Here is an 18,662-nt window from a genome sequence, read left to right as displayed (position 1 = left end):
GAAGTAATATAAATGAATTACAAACATGTTTGAAATTTTGTAAGATTCTTGGTTTCAAAAATTAAGTTGAGTTATTAAAGATGATGATGGGTTATATGGTTATAAGATGATTTGGGTAAGTGTAGTTAAGCTTAAAGGACTAAAAAGAGGTTATGGTATAAGAATTAAGTAAGTTTGGTAAGCTTTTCAAGTGAAAAAGATGAATTCTAGGCATGGGGTATCGGTACTGTTCATCCGTACCGAAACTCTAAAGCAAAATAAGTAGGAATTAAGCTTGGGGTATCGTTACTGTAGGAATAATATCGATACTATATGATATAATTGGATGAAATCTTTAAGAAGTATCGATACCTAAAGGATGATATCGGTACTGGTTGAAGGGGGTATCGATACCAAGTATTTAGTATCGATACCATTATCAAGTTGTAAACATTGAATTTAAATAGGTTATCGGTACCGAGGAGGGGTATCGATACCATAGAAAAGTAGTATCGGTACTATATGGGGAGTACCGATACTATTGAGTATAAAATGATAAGTTAAGTGTTTCTTTCAGCTTATGTTTTATTGATTGGTTATAAATGATTCGAACTTCGATAGTTATAGAAGTTGTATAATTGTGTAGATGTTAATCGAAAGTAAGTATCTGATGAGTTAACGAGATGAAATCGAGCAAGAAGGAGGTAAGTGCACAACTTGGACTAGTGAGACTAAGGTGAATGCATCTTATTTTATAGGATTATATGGAAATTGGACTTATGATAAGTCTATTTCCTATAATTATAGTGCATGAAGTCTTGATTATAAGTATGTGAATGACTTGAAGTGTATGTATGCTTAATTATATGAGTTGATATGTTCTTGTATGTGCTATGTGATTTATGTAAAAACACTATTAAGTGATAATGTGAGAATATAAAATAAGTTATGTAATTATGAGTATAAAATATGAGTCATGTGATAAGATATATGTGATACATGGAAATGAAAATATATGTCTATAAAGAGTCATAAGAGAATAAAATATAAGTCATATGCTAAAGAAATATAAGACTAAGTGAATACATGGTTATGAGATAAAATAGGTAATAATATGAGAATATGATGAAAGTGAGTTCATGAGAAGCGATATGAACTAGGTAAGCATGTGTCACGGTTATATGAATAATAGAAACATGAGTTGGATAAATACATAGTGGTATGATCAATTATGAGAATTAGTATAATAGAATTATATGATTTAATGAGAATTGAGGAAAATTAAATAAGATTGAACTATGGGATGAAATGGGAATAGTATATCAATTAGGAAACTTGAAAATAAGTGATGATACGAACATATAAGATAAGTTATATGCTAAAGATCTATGAGTTATATGAAAAGATTATAGGGAATATATGAAATTGAATTAAGTAAATAGATTAAATTAGTATATAAATAAAATACTATTAAGTGACATATGTTTATAAATATGACATAGGTTATGTAATCTAAGTGAATACAAAGAAATGAAGCATAAGGTATATATGATATGATATAAGTTATTATATACATATATGATACATGTTATTAAGAAATGTGACAAGTAATATGAAATGACTTGAAAAATTGATATAAGCTATGTGAAAGAGATCCATGTGTCTATATGTCATATGTGATTTATGTGACAATGAGTTATATGAAAATAAGTGCAGTGATTACATGATCACAAGAGATAAGTCATAGGATGTGAATGATATAATAAGAAGCTATGAGCTTATGTGATATGAATAAGTGACTATGTGATAAGTATAAAAATAATGCCCATGTTATGTGTCAGGAGAGCTAGAGGTATAGTTGGCATGCCAAGAGTCGAGGGTTCTACATGGTCCTTCAGGACATATATGTAATCCTTTGGAACATATATGCAGTACTACGGTACACTTATTTAGTCCATTGGAATATGTATATGGTTCTTAAGGAGTGGTCCTTCGGGACATATGTGTTATATGTGGTCTTTCGGGACATAGTGGTCATTCGGGATAAATTCTACGCGCCCCTAGTGGGAATTATACGAGCTGTGGTGACAACATATGTGCACAACCTCTATGTATTCACATATATTTAGTTCTCACATGTGTACATGGGATAATAAAGAGATAACAACAAATATAATATATGTGATGTTTGTGCTCTGTGATATGAGATGTGTTGTTTGGTGTAAATGAATTATATGATAGTTAAGAAGGTTAAGTATAAGAATAGATTACTAAAAGGTATGAATAAATGTAATATTGATTATGAAATGAGGTTATTGATAATAATGATAAGATCTGTATACGTGTGCATTTGATTATATGTAATGTATATTGTTTTGTGTGACAATATTATATGATATGTTCATGCATGGTTAAGTAGTTAGAGTTTCCTTTATAAGTTTATTCCTCAATAAGTCATCGACTTAGCGGTGAGTGTTTCATACATTGGTTCTGGGAAGCAAAAAGAAAAGCTAAGAGGAGCAAGACATGTCAGCCTCTCCTTTACGAAGCTCAGATCAAAAAAGAAATGATTAATATGTATTATGTTATTTAAAAATATAGTTGACATGTACTAATAGAATTGAGTTGAATATGCTCTGATATGTTTTGTAAAACCAACTGATTTTAATACATGAAAAGTAAGCACTTTCTAGAAATTTTGAATTTAAATTTTAACTATTTTATAAAGAAAAAAAATTTTGTTTGAAAAGTCAATCTGATACATCGGACTCTGATCCGGGTCGGATATGGGTTGGGGGTGTTACAGATCGGGTGAAGGATATATATTTTTTGGGACGAGTCAAGTATGGGTGAATGAAATATATTTTTGGGTCGGATTTGTTTGACCAAAAGCTTGAGCTTTCTCGACCCATTGACTCCCTAATTTTAACTAACCTCACTCAATATATTATTTAATACTAAATTTTTTGTTTTTGTAAGGGTATACTACAAGTTTCATCACTTAACTTTCTCCTCATCCTATTTTGGTCACTAAAGTTTATTTTTTTAATTTACTCATTTAACTTTTGATTTATTTAATTTTAGTCACTCCATTGCTAGATACTTAACAGGGTCATGATTGAATATTTATCTTTTAAAAAATATAAATGATTCCAAATATTTCTCTCTTTTTTTTGTAAAAAAATATAGTTTTAAATTTCCTTTGATTTCTCGATGATGAAAAATCTTATTCCAAATTCCAACGGTGGAGAGGTGGGTTTTATGAGTTTTGGATATTATAGATTAGAGAAGTTTGAGGTTTGATCATAAGGTTGAGCTTAGGGTTGAGTTTTAAAGCGAATGGGTAAACTCTAAACTGACAAAGTAGTAGGAGATAATCAGGTAAGTTCATCGATATATATCTTGAGTGGTAAGAGAAGACGTTGGAGAATTATAACATAAACGTGACTAGGGGATATAATTATAAAGCTTTCATATTTGAATGAAGAAAATAAAAGAAACAAAGAAAAAAAAAGAAAAATTATGTGGATGACACATAGATTATATATTAATAAAAAAGCAATCCACATCAATATATACGATTGTTATGTCACTATTCTATTTATGATTTAGCACATCAATGATTAAAATGGGAACCTATCAAAATTTAAATGAATAAATTAAAAAATTTTAAATTTTAATGACCAAAATAAGAATGAGAATAAAATTAAGCGATGAAATATACAATATACCTTAAACACAAATATCATACCATATTTGGAAAAGCGTGGTGAGAATTACCAAAAATGGGAAGTTCCTAACTTGATAATTGAAGCAGTAACACGTGGAGATGTGATTGAGAATTGAGACATTGTATAAACAATTTCTCTACTGAAATCAAGCATTTATGTAGGAAAGTATCAATTTCCCAATTTCCATAGCCAATTTGTTGTATTTTTTCATTTTTTTAATTAATTTTTTTTATTTTTCCGAAAAACTCGAGTTTAGTCTATAAAATTGGCGGTCTATAAACTATTAATTAATCGACTAATTAATTAAACACACTTGAACCTTTGGTTTATGGGATCCAATAAGCTAAATGATGATGAGATGAGATCTCGTGCATGGGATAATATTAGTATCTTTCTTTCGTTGGTTTGAATAATATTTAATTTGTGACAAAAATATTAGATGAGAAAAATATAGTAACAGATTTGTTATAAAAATAATACGATAGCTGTTGGAATGATGATAGATTTTCTTTCCGACAATCATCTATAGTAGGGACGTAAGTAAAATTTTATGTTATAGGACGAGTTTAAATTTAAGGGAGACGACCTAAAATTTTAGAGGTGAACTAAAATTCTAGGGACGTAAGAATAACAACAATTCTTTTAATCATTGAAATAATTTGGTTGGTGCAATGTAAAATGATATTTAAGGAGATAATAAGATATTATTTTTTGTTAACAATTTAAAAAAATAAAATTTAATAATTAATATATTTTAAAACCAAATATATGGAATATTAAATGAAGGACTACCTCGGATGTAACTTTTTACGTGGCAGCATGGCGGGGAAAGATACGCAAGTTCCCACTCTAAACTCTAATCGGCATTGGCAATGGCAATTCCCTACACTTACGTACACCATTATTCATTTCATAAACTTCTTTTTGAAGAAGAAGAATTAGATGATGAAACCATCTTCTGTAATAATCCATATATCACATTGAGTTTACGATATGATATACTATGAATACTATAATCTTTATACAAATTATAAGCATAAATATACAACGATGTTTCTAAATCCGGGGATGCATTTCATCATCACCCTTCTTCAGGGAAGCAAAGTGCGCAACATTGACAGCACCCAAAGCAAGCTACAGCGCCCAGTACTTGCGTTAATATTACCGCACATTGGTTGTTCATCTTTGAACAACAGTCGAGGCAGCACACGCAATAGCAACTTTTACACAGCTGACCACACCAATTTGAACTTCTCTTGTTCAGAATTTCCATCACTTCTGGTAAATTCTCTTCGACGGATCCCGGACGGATGTTCTCAGCGGTTGCCGCCAGATTGCCGAAACCGACTGTAAGTATTTGAAGCAATATCTTTTTCGGCCCTGCGGACTCCAAAAGCTTGCGTGCATTGCCTTTACTCGATATCTGTACTCATACAACACATTGTCCTCGTAAGATAATATTGCAAGTTGCATGGAGTGGATGATACCGTGGTATCCTATAGCCTACCTTCTGAGCTCCGGTAACATCGGTTTCATTGTCGATTTTACTTTTCTCGAGTAAGACCATACGAGAATACTCAGAGATATTGCAAGTTCTTATGCTCAAATTGACGATCTGCCATTTACAAACCAATTTAATATCAGAAACGGTCGTTTAGCCTACCAATTGTGGGTGGAAAATGTCGAGAATACTGAGAAACAACCTGCTCCTCGAGCTGTTTATTTTCCGAAAACCATGCCTGCGCCGTGAGTAGATCGATCTGCTGCCTGGCTATAACCTGCAAGAGAAAAATGAAAACATATATATATGCAAATCCAAGAGAAAATCATTGGAGGTATACAGGCGTCTTACTTTGTCAAGAGGTATGTCCTTCGCCTTTTCTATCTTCAAATCGATAATGAAACTACTTGAATCTCCTAGAACGCCTTTAGCTTTAAGAGTGTCGGGGAAACTGCCTTTGTACCTCCCGCATATTATCAGTGGCGTATCCGATGAAAGGTCGGGAATACATAATGAGTACAGCTATACGGATGTTGCAGGTAAAAAATATACATACCCGCATCAGATACATACTCGCATCAGATACATACTCGCATCAGACAGACATATTCAAGTTCACTTAGCATAATGTCATAGATGAATGGAACTTATAAAGGCACTCAGACATGTACATACCTTTATTTGCTCATGATCATCAGATGCATCAATGGATATGTTTGCAATAACAGTGGATAAACCTTTACTAAATAGTTTCTGCATCCGAAACTCGATCGAATCTGACAAAAAGAGAGGAAGGTAATACCGGTAAGATTAATAATACACGATGCAAACGTTTATATACTGTTGTACATACAAACCTAGATCAAAAGCAGCAGCATATCCTCCCTGGCTAATCATTGACAGCATGCGCAGGAAATGGTGATTGCAGAATGATCCTGCAATGTCCCCATACAAGTTAAACAAGAAGCTATGGTGCAACTAATACTGTGTTAATAGCTGGAAATATATATAGGCCTTATTTACCTATGCCAAAAGTATGTATCCGTGGGGAGAATGACCCTCCATTTTTCACGACCTTATTCATCCACTCACAGATTTTTCTCTCATCTTCAACAGCTCCATCAGTAACAAGAAAAACCATGGGAATCGTACCATGCGTGTTTGACAGCATATCAACTGCCTGACAAATATAAGTTTTAAGATCATAGGATGCATTTTCTGTTCTCTTGAATCGAAACAGAAAACATAAAAAAGTTTAATGAAAAGAAACAAAGGAAATGCATAAACACCTTTTGAAGAGGAATGAAAATATTTGTACCAGCCCCATCACAATGGTTCTTGGCTATCCATTCAGAGGCCCTTTCAACTGCTTCCTCGGAAGCCAACACCATGGATGTGCAAAACAGGAAGGTCTCATCTCTAAAAAGTATGATGTTAAATGAATCTTCTGGACTGAGCTTAGACAGGGCTGTGTTTATTGCACGTTTGATACTCTCAAGTGAATTCCCTCGCATGCTGGCACTTACATCAACAACAAATATGACCTCCTTTCTGAACACCTATAAATCCAATAGGCTAAAGATAGATATACCAGAACCAGACTAGAACCGAGGAAGGAAACGAATGCTATACTGACCTTTGTATCACGCTGACTTCCAGGGAAAAGATACATATAGAACATATCCCTTTGATCCGAATCATATACCGAAGGAGACTGAAAAAGGGCTCCTCCATATATGTTACTGGAAGAAACCTATCAAGATGTAAACAACAAGATGAAATCATAAGTATCTGATGTAAGTATCAACAGACTTTAGGGAAGTTCATGTTTCGTGAAACTGTTTTGCAGTTCTAAAGAAAAGATGATATGAAAACAAGTTAATTCGAATTCTTACACTATATGATAAACTCAAGTCGGTTTCGGACCACTTAAGAACATTTGCTTCATATAAGAAGCCAATCTCCCCTGTCTCACTTCTTAATTCCTGAAATGTTGAAGAGATTAACTGAACAATAAGTAGAAAGGAAACGATATCATTAATCAAGTCCCAACACGCAAATTCAAACACAAATGTACACCTTAAAAGGATGACTAGTTGCCTGGACCATTCCGGTTGCAATACCAGAGTTCACATTCAATTGTATCTTTTCTTTTCTTGCAATCTTCCTTATAGAAGGATTAACAAATTCAGGAAAACTGAAGGGCACAGTCAGAGTCAACTGGCCATCATTATATGACAATTTCTGAGACCAATGAAGCTTAATCGATACAGAAGTACCCCCATCGATCTGGAAATATAAAACAAACATTCGTTAGAAACAATAGACTTACAGAAAATTGAGTTACATTATAACAATGAGACATGGATGCACCTTTGGTATTGTTATCGTAAATATACGAGGACACACAAACACTCCATCTTCTGGTTTCGCTATGTTCTTAATACCCTTACTTTCTTCTACTCCGACTAGTTCAGTGGAATATGATTTTGTAGGAAGATCAACCTCAACACCTAGAATTGAACCCTGTTAGCCAAGTAATACATTATTGCTTGACACCATTAATAAGCACTTCAAACACCATTAGCTGAAAATGAATCATTTTGAGCTAAGATCCAGACCAAAAAGCTTAAAGCTAAATCCTTAGGCTATTGACAACACACACATATCGTGGTGACTCAGGTAATCGAACTCGAGATCTATAAAGAGAACAATATCCTTTTTTACCATCGATAATACATGCTCAGGGAACTGACCTGGTCGCCCATCGGGAGAGCAATGCGACAGTTACAAGAACGGCTACCCATAACGCAATGAACCCTCCACGTCCCAGAAACTTGAACAAAGGCTGTATCGCCATAACAATCAACGTCGAGATTGATGGCGTTCATCTGGAGAGGAATCAAAGCGGGTCGATCCAGCCTCCCATGCACGTGAGGCTGGTAACTTGGGATATCCGGGTTGTCGACAATCCTCGGGTCGAGTATGACCGCATACACCATGGGCGCCGATGGCAAGTAAATATGAGGAGACTTCTCCATCGGTGGTAGCGGCTTGGGTGGTGCTACCGCCCTGTCTTTCCCTAAGTATATCCGTTTCCCTAGCTTTAGCCCGTCCTCCACCGCCCTTGCAAAATCCTCCGCCATTGTTTAACGTAAAGTTTAAACAAAAAATCTCTCTTTCACCCTCTTTTTTCTTTCTTTCTTCTTCTTCACATGAGAAAACGAAAGGAGATTGTTTTGGACAGCAGGGATCTGGGATTACTCGGGTGATCTGGTTCCTGGAATCGGCGTGACCACCTTATTCGTATTGTTCTTATATTTTTCGAATGGGATTATTTTCATTTTTTAGAGAAAAAGACGCGTATTTTTATATAATACTAACAACGATGCATGCTTCATAACTAATTCAATACTCAACTAATTACAGAATCTTGTATGGGATCTTAGTCCGACAAATATGGTTATTATTGTAATATTTAAGGAGTAGACTATATTAATGGTCAGTAAGGTATAAGTAAATTTCTTTTTTCAGCACTGAAGTTTTAAAAATAATGAAACAACCATTAATATTATCATTTAATAACAAAACGATCACTGGTATTATTGTTTTGTAACAAATCGATCACTCAACTATTAACAACTATTACCATAGTCCGGAAGTTTGATATGATATAACATATCACATCATTACTTCGAATGATGTGACATGTGTCACATCAATTTTAAGCACATGTGAAATTGCAACGTTAATAACATATGTTAGATCATTGGTCAACTAACATTTCTACCAAACATTAATTATTTTAACAAAAAATTGAAAGTTGAGAACTAAAACATTAAAAAAAGGAATCAAAGTAACTATTTATATAAATATTGGACTAATTTAATCATTATGCCTATAGATTTTGATTTGAGACATAACTAAACAAGGACTCATATGTATTTCCACCAAAGTAAAATTGGAAAAAGACGCCGAAGCCCTTTTTTACCCTTCAAAGCATCAAAACGTTCCCATAACAAAAGGGTGCGATTGTAAGAGGAGAAAGAAACCAGGAATAATAATACTTTTAAAAAAGCGTAAGCGACATGAATGGTCGCTAAAGTTTAAGAAAATTTCAGTTTTCTCCATTGAGCTTTCAAAAGTTACAAGTTCATCACTAACATTATGGATTTATAACAAAATGATAACTCCACTGTCATATCCGTTAAATCAATGACGTGACAACATTAACAAAAAGTTTAATATTTAATTTTATCCCTAAATATTGTTAAAATATTAAATAGATCTGTAAACGACAAATTTATATATAATTTATTCCAAAACATTTCTAATTTTCATTTTTTTTAAAATATCCATTACCACCAATTTATTTCTCCCCTTCCCGTCTCTCCCAACTCATCAGCTCCCAAACCCAGCCATCTAAGTGGCCTAAGGAATAGCAGCCCCATTGACAAAAAAAAAGGAGCACAATCAAGAACAGGAAATCCGCTGCTACGTCTAGAGAACGCAAACAAGTCAGGCTCTCTTTCCTAATTCATGTTTGGTTGCCAAGAAAATGGGAAAAAAATAATGTACTTACCTTTTGTCTCATCGATTTTAATTGTATTGCTGTCCTTGTTGACATTTAGCCATATACTGTTGAACTGAAATCTATGATTTCACATTTGGAAGAAGAGAACGCTCAGTTTCCAAGAGAAGAGCTATATATGCTGCTATATTATAAGATTTTAGATCACATTCAAGAATTCCGATTGTTTCCCATTTCCCAGCTTAATGAACTACTTAAGTTGTACATATTTGCTCAAAATTAAAATGTGTTTGAAGATAATTCTAAAGCTATAATCGATGTACATAAATCAAAATGATGTATTACCATGCTTCTTTTAAAGTATATTTATTCGTAACATGAACCGTAACAGTGAAGATTTTAGCCCCTTTTCTTTTTGATCTATATACACTTAATCTCGATGAATGTATGGATCAAGGTTAGGCATTAGATCATGAACGTTTTGATTCTGAATTGATTTCCTAAAATACATTGCAGGTTGAGCAGAACAAGGTGAGGTGTGAGCAGGTATGTCACTTTGTTTAATCATTCAATTCAATTACGTTATACAGAGATGCTGATGAGGTGGGAGAGGCGGGAGGCGGGAGGAATATGGTGGTAGTAATGGTTATTTGGAAAAAAATGAAAACTAGAATTTTTTTGGATAAATTAGATATAAAATCATTGTTTAAGGACCTATTCAATACTTTAGTAGTATTTTAGGGGTAAAACTAAATGTTAACATTTTTGTTAACATTTCCGCATCATCAATCCAACGGAGATGATTGAGTGACCATATTGCTAGAAATTGATAATATTAGTATTAATTTGTAATATTTTAAAGTTAAGTGGAGAGAAAATATTTATTCAAACTTTAGTGATCATTCTTGTAGTTTACGCTTTAAAAATTGAAAGAAGGTTATTTTGGACAAATAACTGAGTTTTTTTTTGTATCCCTGAGTTAATTCGAAAGAGTCTTAAAAAGAGCTTGGCAATTTCGTTCTTGGGGAAGAAGCTTTCTCTTATAAGTAAGAATCTCTGCATCCAAAACCCTATAAAAAAAACAAAATAATTCCAAAGAAACAAGAGAGAAAATGAGGCGAGGAAGTGGAGGCGGATACGATCTCCATATCACCATCTTCTCTCCCGAAGGCCGTCTCTTCCAAGTTGGTATGTATATATATTCACTCTACTCCCCTACTTTTGTATTGGTTCCCATAAATAGCTTTGGACCAATTTTGATTTTGGAATGAATTGAGCAGAGTATGCGTTTAAAGCAGTAAAAGCAGCTGGGATCACATCGATTGGTATTTGAGGAAAAGATTCAGTCTGTGTTGTTACTCAGAAGAAAGTTCCTGTCCGTACACTCCTTCAATTTATTTCTGGGTTTTCGTTTTTGGGGTTATTTAATTTTTTTTGGCGATTTGAGTATTTAATTTTTTTTAATAATGCAATGCAGGACAAGCTTTTGGATCAGACTAGTGCCACTCATCTTTTCCCAATTACCAAGTTCCTTGGATTGTTGGCTACTGGAATGAGAGGTTTAGTTTAGTTTTTTTTTTGGAAATGCCATTTTTATTTGATATTTGCTTGATCGAATTTGAAAGACTTTTATTACGTTGACTACTGAACTAGGGTTTTGTGGAGAATAAGGATTTTGGGTTGATATACCTAATTTTAAGCTTAAAATCAGTGTAAATTAGGGTTGGAATTTTTCTTCAAAGTTGTATCCAAGGTATGAAAGCTATGAAAATGTCAATTAGAACAGAATGGTTTTCTTAATAAATTAACTTTTACTAACCCTGGCAAATGGCATCACATAATGGACCAGCTTTCTCTCGTTAATTTGCTTGCCTCTCTTTAGGATAGAACTCAAATATATTTTTACTGGCTACATTAGATTAACGCACAAGGCTAAAATTCCTTTATTGTTATGCAAATACTTTGTGAGGGTTGCTTTTCTAATTTGCATTGTTGCTCTGCAGCTGATGCGAGGACCTTGGTCCAGCAAGGAAGGAATGAAGCAGCCGAGTTTCGGTTCAGATACGGATATGAGATGCCTGTGGATAGTATTGTCCAAATGGTATGGTTTCTTATATCCTCTTAAGTTGAAATTACCGATGTTTATCTGTGTTCCTGTTGGTTGATGTTGTAGCTGTAGAGTTCTTCACCACTTCTAGAGAATGCTTGAACTTTTAACAAATTTAGTGATGTCAAGAAACGTTCATTTGGATATAAGATGACAGCAAATTTATGCCCCGAAGACTGCAGACAAAGTACTCTATGTTTGTGGTTCACGAATATAATCTTGGTTCAAAAACCAGTAACTGACCACATTTTATATTACTATTTATTTTGAATTATTCATTAACTTTTCTTTGATGTTTGGGGTTCTTGTACATTTCAAGATCATACAGCTTATTTAGAATAACATGCTTTATTGATGTAGGATTGCCGACAAATCACAGGTTTACACACAACATGCTTGTATGAGACCTCTTGGAGTTGGTATGTATATTTATTCTTCAAAATCTTACAACTGTGGTTTTGTTTTTAATAATTTGTCTTTGTCACAGAAGATTTACAGTTTTTCAGTTTGTTCACACATGTAAGACGCTATATGCAAGTATATTTACGAGCAACTTTCTCAAATTTTACCTGTTAATAGCTTTCTTACTATTTTCTGTGAAGTTGCTATGGTTTTGGGTATTGATGAAGAAAAGGGACCCCAACTCTACAAGTGTGATCCAGCAGGCCATTTTTATGGTCACAGGGTAGTTTTCAAATTAATTTTTATTGCTCGTTTAGTTTGAATCCTTGACTTTGGTTCTCAGCACCTGGTTCTGAAAGCATATTGTATTATCGTAGATAGGATTCATTGCTGTTTTTCTCTAATATTTCTCTTTGACTTATTATTCGCAAAGACCTTTATTTGCGTGACGAAGGTAGTAATGTACTTGCTGAACCCCCCCCCCCCCCCAACAACAACACACACAATTTGTTTACGATAATGAAAAATTAGAAAACCTAGAAAACCATAGATTTCGGAAGATCGCATACAAACAAAATTCTTAGAATGGGAATTATTCAATACTCTCATACCACTACCCATCATATATTCATATCATGGGTGTTTGCTGCCACAAGTTGATATAAACTATTTCATTTTCTTTGTTCTTCTCCTTGGGCATGAAAGTAGCATGTTTGTTCTCCAATCTGAGCTGATTGGTGCAATAACATGATTCCAAATTGTTTTTGACTAATTTTAGGGTAAGCATTTTGATTGTGGGATGAATTTTGACTCATATGCTGCAGGCAACCAGTGCTTGATCCAAAGAGCAAGAGGCAATTAATTTCTTGGAAAAGAAGATGAAGAATGACCCTGCTTTTACTTATGAGGAAACAGTGCAGGTATTTATATTTTATTTTTCCTTTATGCACGGTAAAGGATGTTTCCAAAGACCACATGTTTAACATTAGCTAAAACAATCACATTTATCTAATTGTTCCTATTACTACTATTCTGCATACTGCTATTTCTGCTCTGCAATCTGTTATTCAAGAGGATTTCAAGGCTACTGAGATAGAGGTATACTGAGTCAGCTGATCCTTCTACTTGCTAGCGGTTACAGTATTTAATATCTTGCCTTCTATAAGTTTGAAACTATCTCCTTTCACGTGTTTAATAAATGTTTCCCTGGAGATAAACTGCATAATTAGCATATTTTTGGCCGAAGAAAAAATCAGTAAGCAGTAGTTCAAAGCTAGCTGGTTTTGACTACCATTGAATCCTTTATAACCTATAAGAAACTCAAACACACTGCCAACGTGGATCTGAAAACAAACTGTTAGGGGGTTGTCCCAGACATGTGAAATGCACCACACATGTATTTGCATTTTTAGCCGAGTGGACATGCCAGTAGTTAAAAGACCTATAAGAAACTCAAACACACTTTCGATGTGGATTTGAAAACTACCCAGTAGGGAGTATGCACCACACACATGTATTTACTTTTCTAGAAGGTTAACTACCATGTAATTACATATGTAACCTACTAGAAGGTGATCAACAATGCCAATTGGGATTTGAAAACAACCCACTGGCAGGATATCCTTTGTTGGTTTTGATAGGCTTGTTTATGGTCTAATCTCACTCTACTTCAGTTGATTTTGTTTCTCTAATGTAAATGCATAAATATATTCCCGATAGTGGTTGAATCTGTAGTTATTGTCGTTTTCCCTGTATTTGAACTGTAGTTGACATTAACATCTTCTAATGTTTGGCAGGTGGGAGAGGTGAAAGCTGATAATCCAGTTTTCAGAGTGTTGTCAACAGAGGAAATAGATGAACATTTGACGCCTGTTAGCGAGCGTGCGTAGTAAGCATGAAAAGACCTTTCTGTTAACATTTGAAACAACAAACGTGTTTTACTTGACCATCATGTTTGAGAGAGATCGGAAGAGGGTTTACATCTTACAATTATGTTTTGTATTACTGCTTGAACCTTTAAATAAATTCATGTTACTGGATAATTGTCCTAATTTGTTACATGTCAGTCGATAACTGCTTCAATGTTCTCTTCTGTTGATGGCGATCTACGAGCATTAGCATGTGCTTTTAATGGGATCATCATAGTAATCAATCCTTTTGGATGATACAAGTCGTCCTATAATATGTTCATGGGGGTGGCCATAATCGTTATATGGTCAGGTGGGGTGGTCTGTGGTGATGGGCTTTTTGTTTTTTCTTCGTCGTGCCCCCGACGATAACAAACGGGTTGCAATTTTCGATTGGTGTTGGATAAAAGAAGCCTTTGGAAACAAACGCAAGATAAAACAAGAGATAGATAGCAACATCCGTATCTATCTTCAAAATCATATGCTACCAAACCACCAGGCATCGGTTGTAGTTATCTGCTCCCAAGCAACAAAATGGAAGGAAAAGAAAAAAGATTCCCAAGCTGGTGGCAGCTATCTAAATGCCATGAAGGTGGTGACAGGCCCCTGTTTTCACAAGGAAGCTGCCATTGCTACGCCTCTATTACCAGCTTTGGTTTTTGTCCCATCGGAAGAAGAGTGAAATGGTCTTGCACATGGCTCGTTTGCCTTAACCGCAGATATTGTTGTCGTTTTCCGACGTTGAATGAAGTTACAAGCTTTCCTCTGCCAGAAGAAACAAACCAAGTAAAATCTGTTTCTGCGAGGAGATGATGAGATGAAATACTAAGATGATCATATGAAAAAGACCCAACAATGTTTACATAAAAGTGGAGAGCCATTGAAAGGTGGGAAATGCTGGTTCAGAGAGGTTGTTTGACTGAGAGAAACCTGTGATGGAGAGAGATATTTGATGATTGTGAATTACTTCTCTATTCACACTTTGTTGGTTGCTCTCCATTAGAGACATCAATTTTAGCAGCCGCACATTCTCGTTTTTCTTTTCCATACGTCCTTCAATCACACTAGATTTCCGAGTCTGTCTCACTTTGATTCAAGGACCCAAGGAATAAATCACATCAAATAAAATTGATACGATAAAAATTGTTATATTAAAAGTAATTTTATGTAATTGTAAATAAATTTATACAACTACTTTATATTTACACATTTAATTAAGTAGGAATTTATAACGTGGTTTTAGTGGTCTTGGGTTTTTATTAGTAATGTCTATTGAGTTTATCGTGTTGTCAATTTTTAAGAAAAATTTTGAACATATATTATCTTATAATCATATTAGACTGTATAAAAAAAATAAGTGCAATTGACTTTTTTATAAATATACGACGAAGAAGACATAGATCATATGAAAAGAGTTTAATTATATTAACGATTTCTTTAACTACCAAAGTAATTATGTTCGTGCATATATGTATCTTATCACCAATCATTTAATGATAAAAATATAAATATTATATATAAATATTCATAAATTATCGTAAGATATTGGTTTCATTTAAAAGATAACAATTTTAGTTTATTTGTATTAAAAAAATATTTAAATGTTGTCATTTTTTTTGAATAAGATGATTAAAAAGTTTGCTATTTAAATTTTATGGATAATGAAAATAATTGTATAAGAGAATTTTTTTATATTTAAAAAATCATTTAATGTAATTTTAAATATAATTAGAATTTAATATGATTATTAGATAATGTGAAGAACAGACCCACATGACATAAATCTCCTTTTCACTTGACCTGTTCATCTCCCTCCCCAATATAAAGTTGAACTGAAAACATTTCACACATAAGAAACAGAGGGAGTAAAGAAAGAATATTCAATGTTTGTTTGTTCCCTGTAATGGCGATTTCAAGCTTAGATACTCAAAACCCAACGAGCAAAGCCACAGCTCCCATTGAAATCCAGTGCGTTAAATGCGAATCCTGCGGCTTCACTGAGGATTGCACCTTTTCTTACATCCTTCGCGTCCGGAAAGGGTACCAGGGCCATCGGATTTGTGGACTCTGCATCGAGGCCGTCAAGGACGAGGCTCGGAGATCGGATAACCTCATCTCCATCGAGGAAGCACTGGATCGCCATATCAGGTTGTGCAATGAGTTCAGGGCGTTGAGCCCTTTAGCCTGGATTCACCCAGACCTCTCAGGTCGGATTCTGGTAGCGTCTTGCCGGGATTTCAAGGCTCCATCTCTTCTTCGGTCTGACAGCTCTTTTTGGCTTAAATTATTCAAGTTTAACGGTAAGTAACATGGAAGAGAAAGGTGGAAACAGAGGAATTCTGTTTCGATGTCAGATTGTTATATAAATAAATTGCTCTAAACTTTGGCATCCGAATTTCAAGGGCCTTCCGGTATATATAAATACATACATATAGTCATATATGTACGTATGTATATGATGAGAATCTTCGGCTTTCAAAGCTTATAGGAGTTGAGACTATTTAGGTATCTTCTTTTTTTTCCATATTTTTATCATTTTATGCACTATTGTTGAGCATAATCCAGGCATATATTATGATGTTCCAAGTAACTTGCTGTGTCCGAAGATGAAAAAATTGGTGAAACTTGGTCTGGTTTCTCTTACTTTGTATATTAAGGAGAAGAGATTTGGAAATTTGTGGAATGAACGATGTAAACAGAAAAGATTTGGAAACTTGGTCTGGTTTCTCATTTTTGGAAGATCGTTGCCTTTAAGCCAAGTCACTGCTCCTGGTTCTGCTACTCAGCTTTCTGTTTGACTTGGAATTCATTTTTCTGGTGTTCCATGGATTAATGGGTGGAGTAAGGATTCGTCTGTTGCACTTTTTCTGTAGTGGTTTCACCTAACCTATATTAAATACCCTTGAAAGAAAGAAAATTATTATAGGAACTAGAGCTTGGGGAAACCTTATCTATATACATACATCCTCTCATGTAGTTTTGCTATACGATAACTTTAATATACGACTATGAAAGGTACTATAGGAAATAACTTTATTTTTTTAATTTTTTCTGTAAAACACTACCTAAATCATTATTTTTTATTAAAAATGTTATTTTCGCTAATTAATTTCCAATAGAACCTAATATTAACATTTTCGGTAAAAAAATAATATTTTAAGTAGCGTTTTACCAGAAATGTTAAACATTTCAGCTAACACCCAATAATAACATTTTCGGTAAAAAATAATGTTTTAGGTAGCGCTTTACAGGAAATGTTAAAAAATAATAATGTTTTCGATAGCATATTTCCTTAGCCGTACATTAAGGCTGCTGTAACCGAGACATTCCCTCCCCCTCCTCAGTTGTTGTTGTATTGTAGGTTTAGCGTTCTTTATCGATCGTGCCTAGGGGTGCTTATCGAGCGAGTCGATCACGAGTTAGACAATGCTCAACTCGTACTCATTAAAAATTTTTGTTGCTTGACTTGACTCGTTGCTCATTAAGGTCATTAAAATTTTACAATACTCTGTCACGCACAAGAGAAAAGGCAGAGAAGAAGAAGTTAGACTCGAAGAAAGGAATTTGGGAATTACTAAGGAAGGGTTAGGGATTGCAAGTAAATAAATTGGGAAATTTGGGGATTAGAAGATAGAGGAGAGTGCACGTGGGAAACAAGTGATTATTAAAACAATAGATACAAAAGGGAAGTCCATTACCTATGCAGCAAGAACAGGCCTGCAATCCTCCAGCCCAAAGGAAATAGATGACACCAGAATTTGTTATGACCAGGACAGCCAGCTGGCTTAGATAGATTCCCTAGTACTATTGTAAACAAATAAAACGGGTACCTGTAATGGGATCATTATGCATATTTTGAATGAATTCTGATTTCTTCATCTCTTTCTCTACTTCTTCCTCCTACGTTCTATTCTCTCTACTTCTCTAATCTCTCGTAACCATAAAATGACCAGCAAAACAGTAACCAACTGATTATGCAAGAAACTCTCAAAGTCGAGCCCTTTGACATTGCGAGGACAACCTTATCACTTGAACTTACTGCATTTATACATGAGACAAATCAACGAAGAGCTTCCCTTTCTGTTGGAAGTCCATGTGAGATGGTTGACAGCAGACAAAGCTTTTTGGATGGATTAGCGGCAGTTGTAACATCAAAGACAGTCCCATCAAAGAAAGCACAAACAATTTTGATGTCTCGTACTTATTCATTTGCTGGAAATTTTGAGAGCTCGATCAATCAACCCATGAAGCTTGCTGAAAATTTTGTTGCTGCTAAACATGCTTTGAAGCAAACAAGTTCAAATCCTGAATGGCAGAAAGCTTTGCTTGAGTTATTGGATGGGGATCCTGATGCAGGTGGTCTGAAGATTGAAGAATCGCCTTCCTTTGAGATGAAAACATACGGAAGTGCTGCTCACAGTTCCACTAATACAACATACTCTGTCGATGCTAGCAAGAATGATAATTAAGACTTTGAGCAGCAGAGTTTCTTCAATGATGCAAT

General features: G+C 34.4%; 1 protein-coding gene and 1 pseudogene across 1 annotated transcript; one reads left to right on the top strand and one right to left on the bottom strand.

Moving 5' to 3' along the window:
* Window positions 1-4,791: 4,791 nt before the first annotated feature.
* LOC120144317 lies at window positions 4,792-8,400 on the bottom strand. Its single transcript, XM_039158413.1, has 13 exons — window positions 7,968-8,400; window positions 7,585-7,737; window positions 7,291-7,500; window positions 7,107-7,196; window positions 6,848-6,964; window positions 6,501-6,770; window positions 6,235-6,391; window positions 6,069-6,146; window positions 5,887-5,987; window positions 5,563-5,733; window positions 5,414-5,488; window positions 5,218-5,325; window positions 4,792-5,133 (listed from the first exon to the last, which is right to left on the bottom strand). Exons 1-13 carry the CDS (start codon window positions 8,355-8,357, stop codon window positions 4,792-4,794), a joined length of 2,262 nt encoding a protein of 753 aa, XP_039014344.1. The 5' UTR covers window positions 8,358-8,400.
* A 2,323-nt stretch (window positions 8,401-10,723) lies between these two features.
* LOC120144514 lies at window positions 10,724-14,106 on the top strand (annotated as a pseudogene).
* The last annotated feature ends 4,556 nt before the right edge of the window (window positions 14,107-18,662 follow it).

The sequence above is a fragment of the Hibiscus syriacus genome, unplaced genomic scaffold (assembly GCF_006381635.1).
Source record: "Hibiscus syriacus cultivar Baekdansim isolate YM2019G1 unplaced genomic scaffold, ASM638163v2 tig00002317_pilon, whole genome shotgun sequence".
Lineage (NCBI taxonomy): Eukaryota > Viridiplantae > Streptophyta > Magnoliopsida > Malvales > Malvaceae > Hibiscus > Hibiscus syriacus.
Note: the sequence above shows the minus strand (reverse complement) of the source record. Positions and strands in the feature narration are given on the sequence as shown.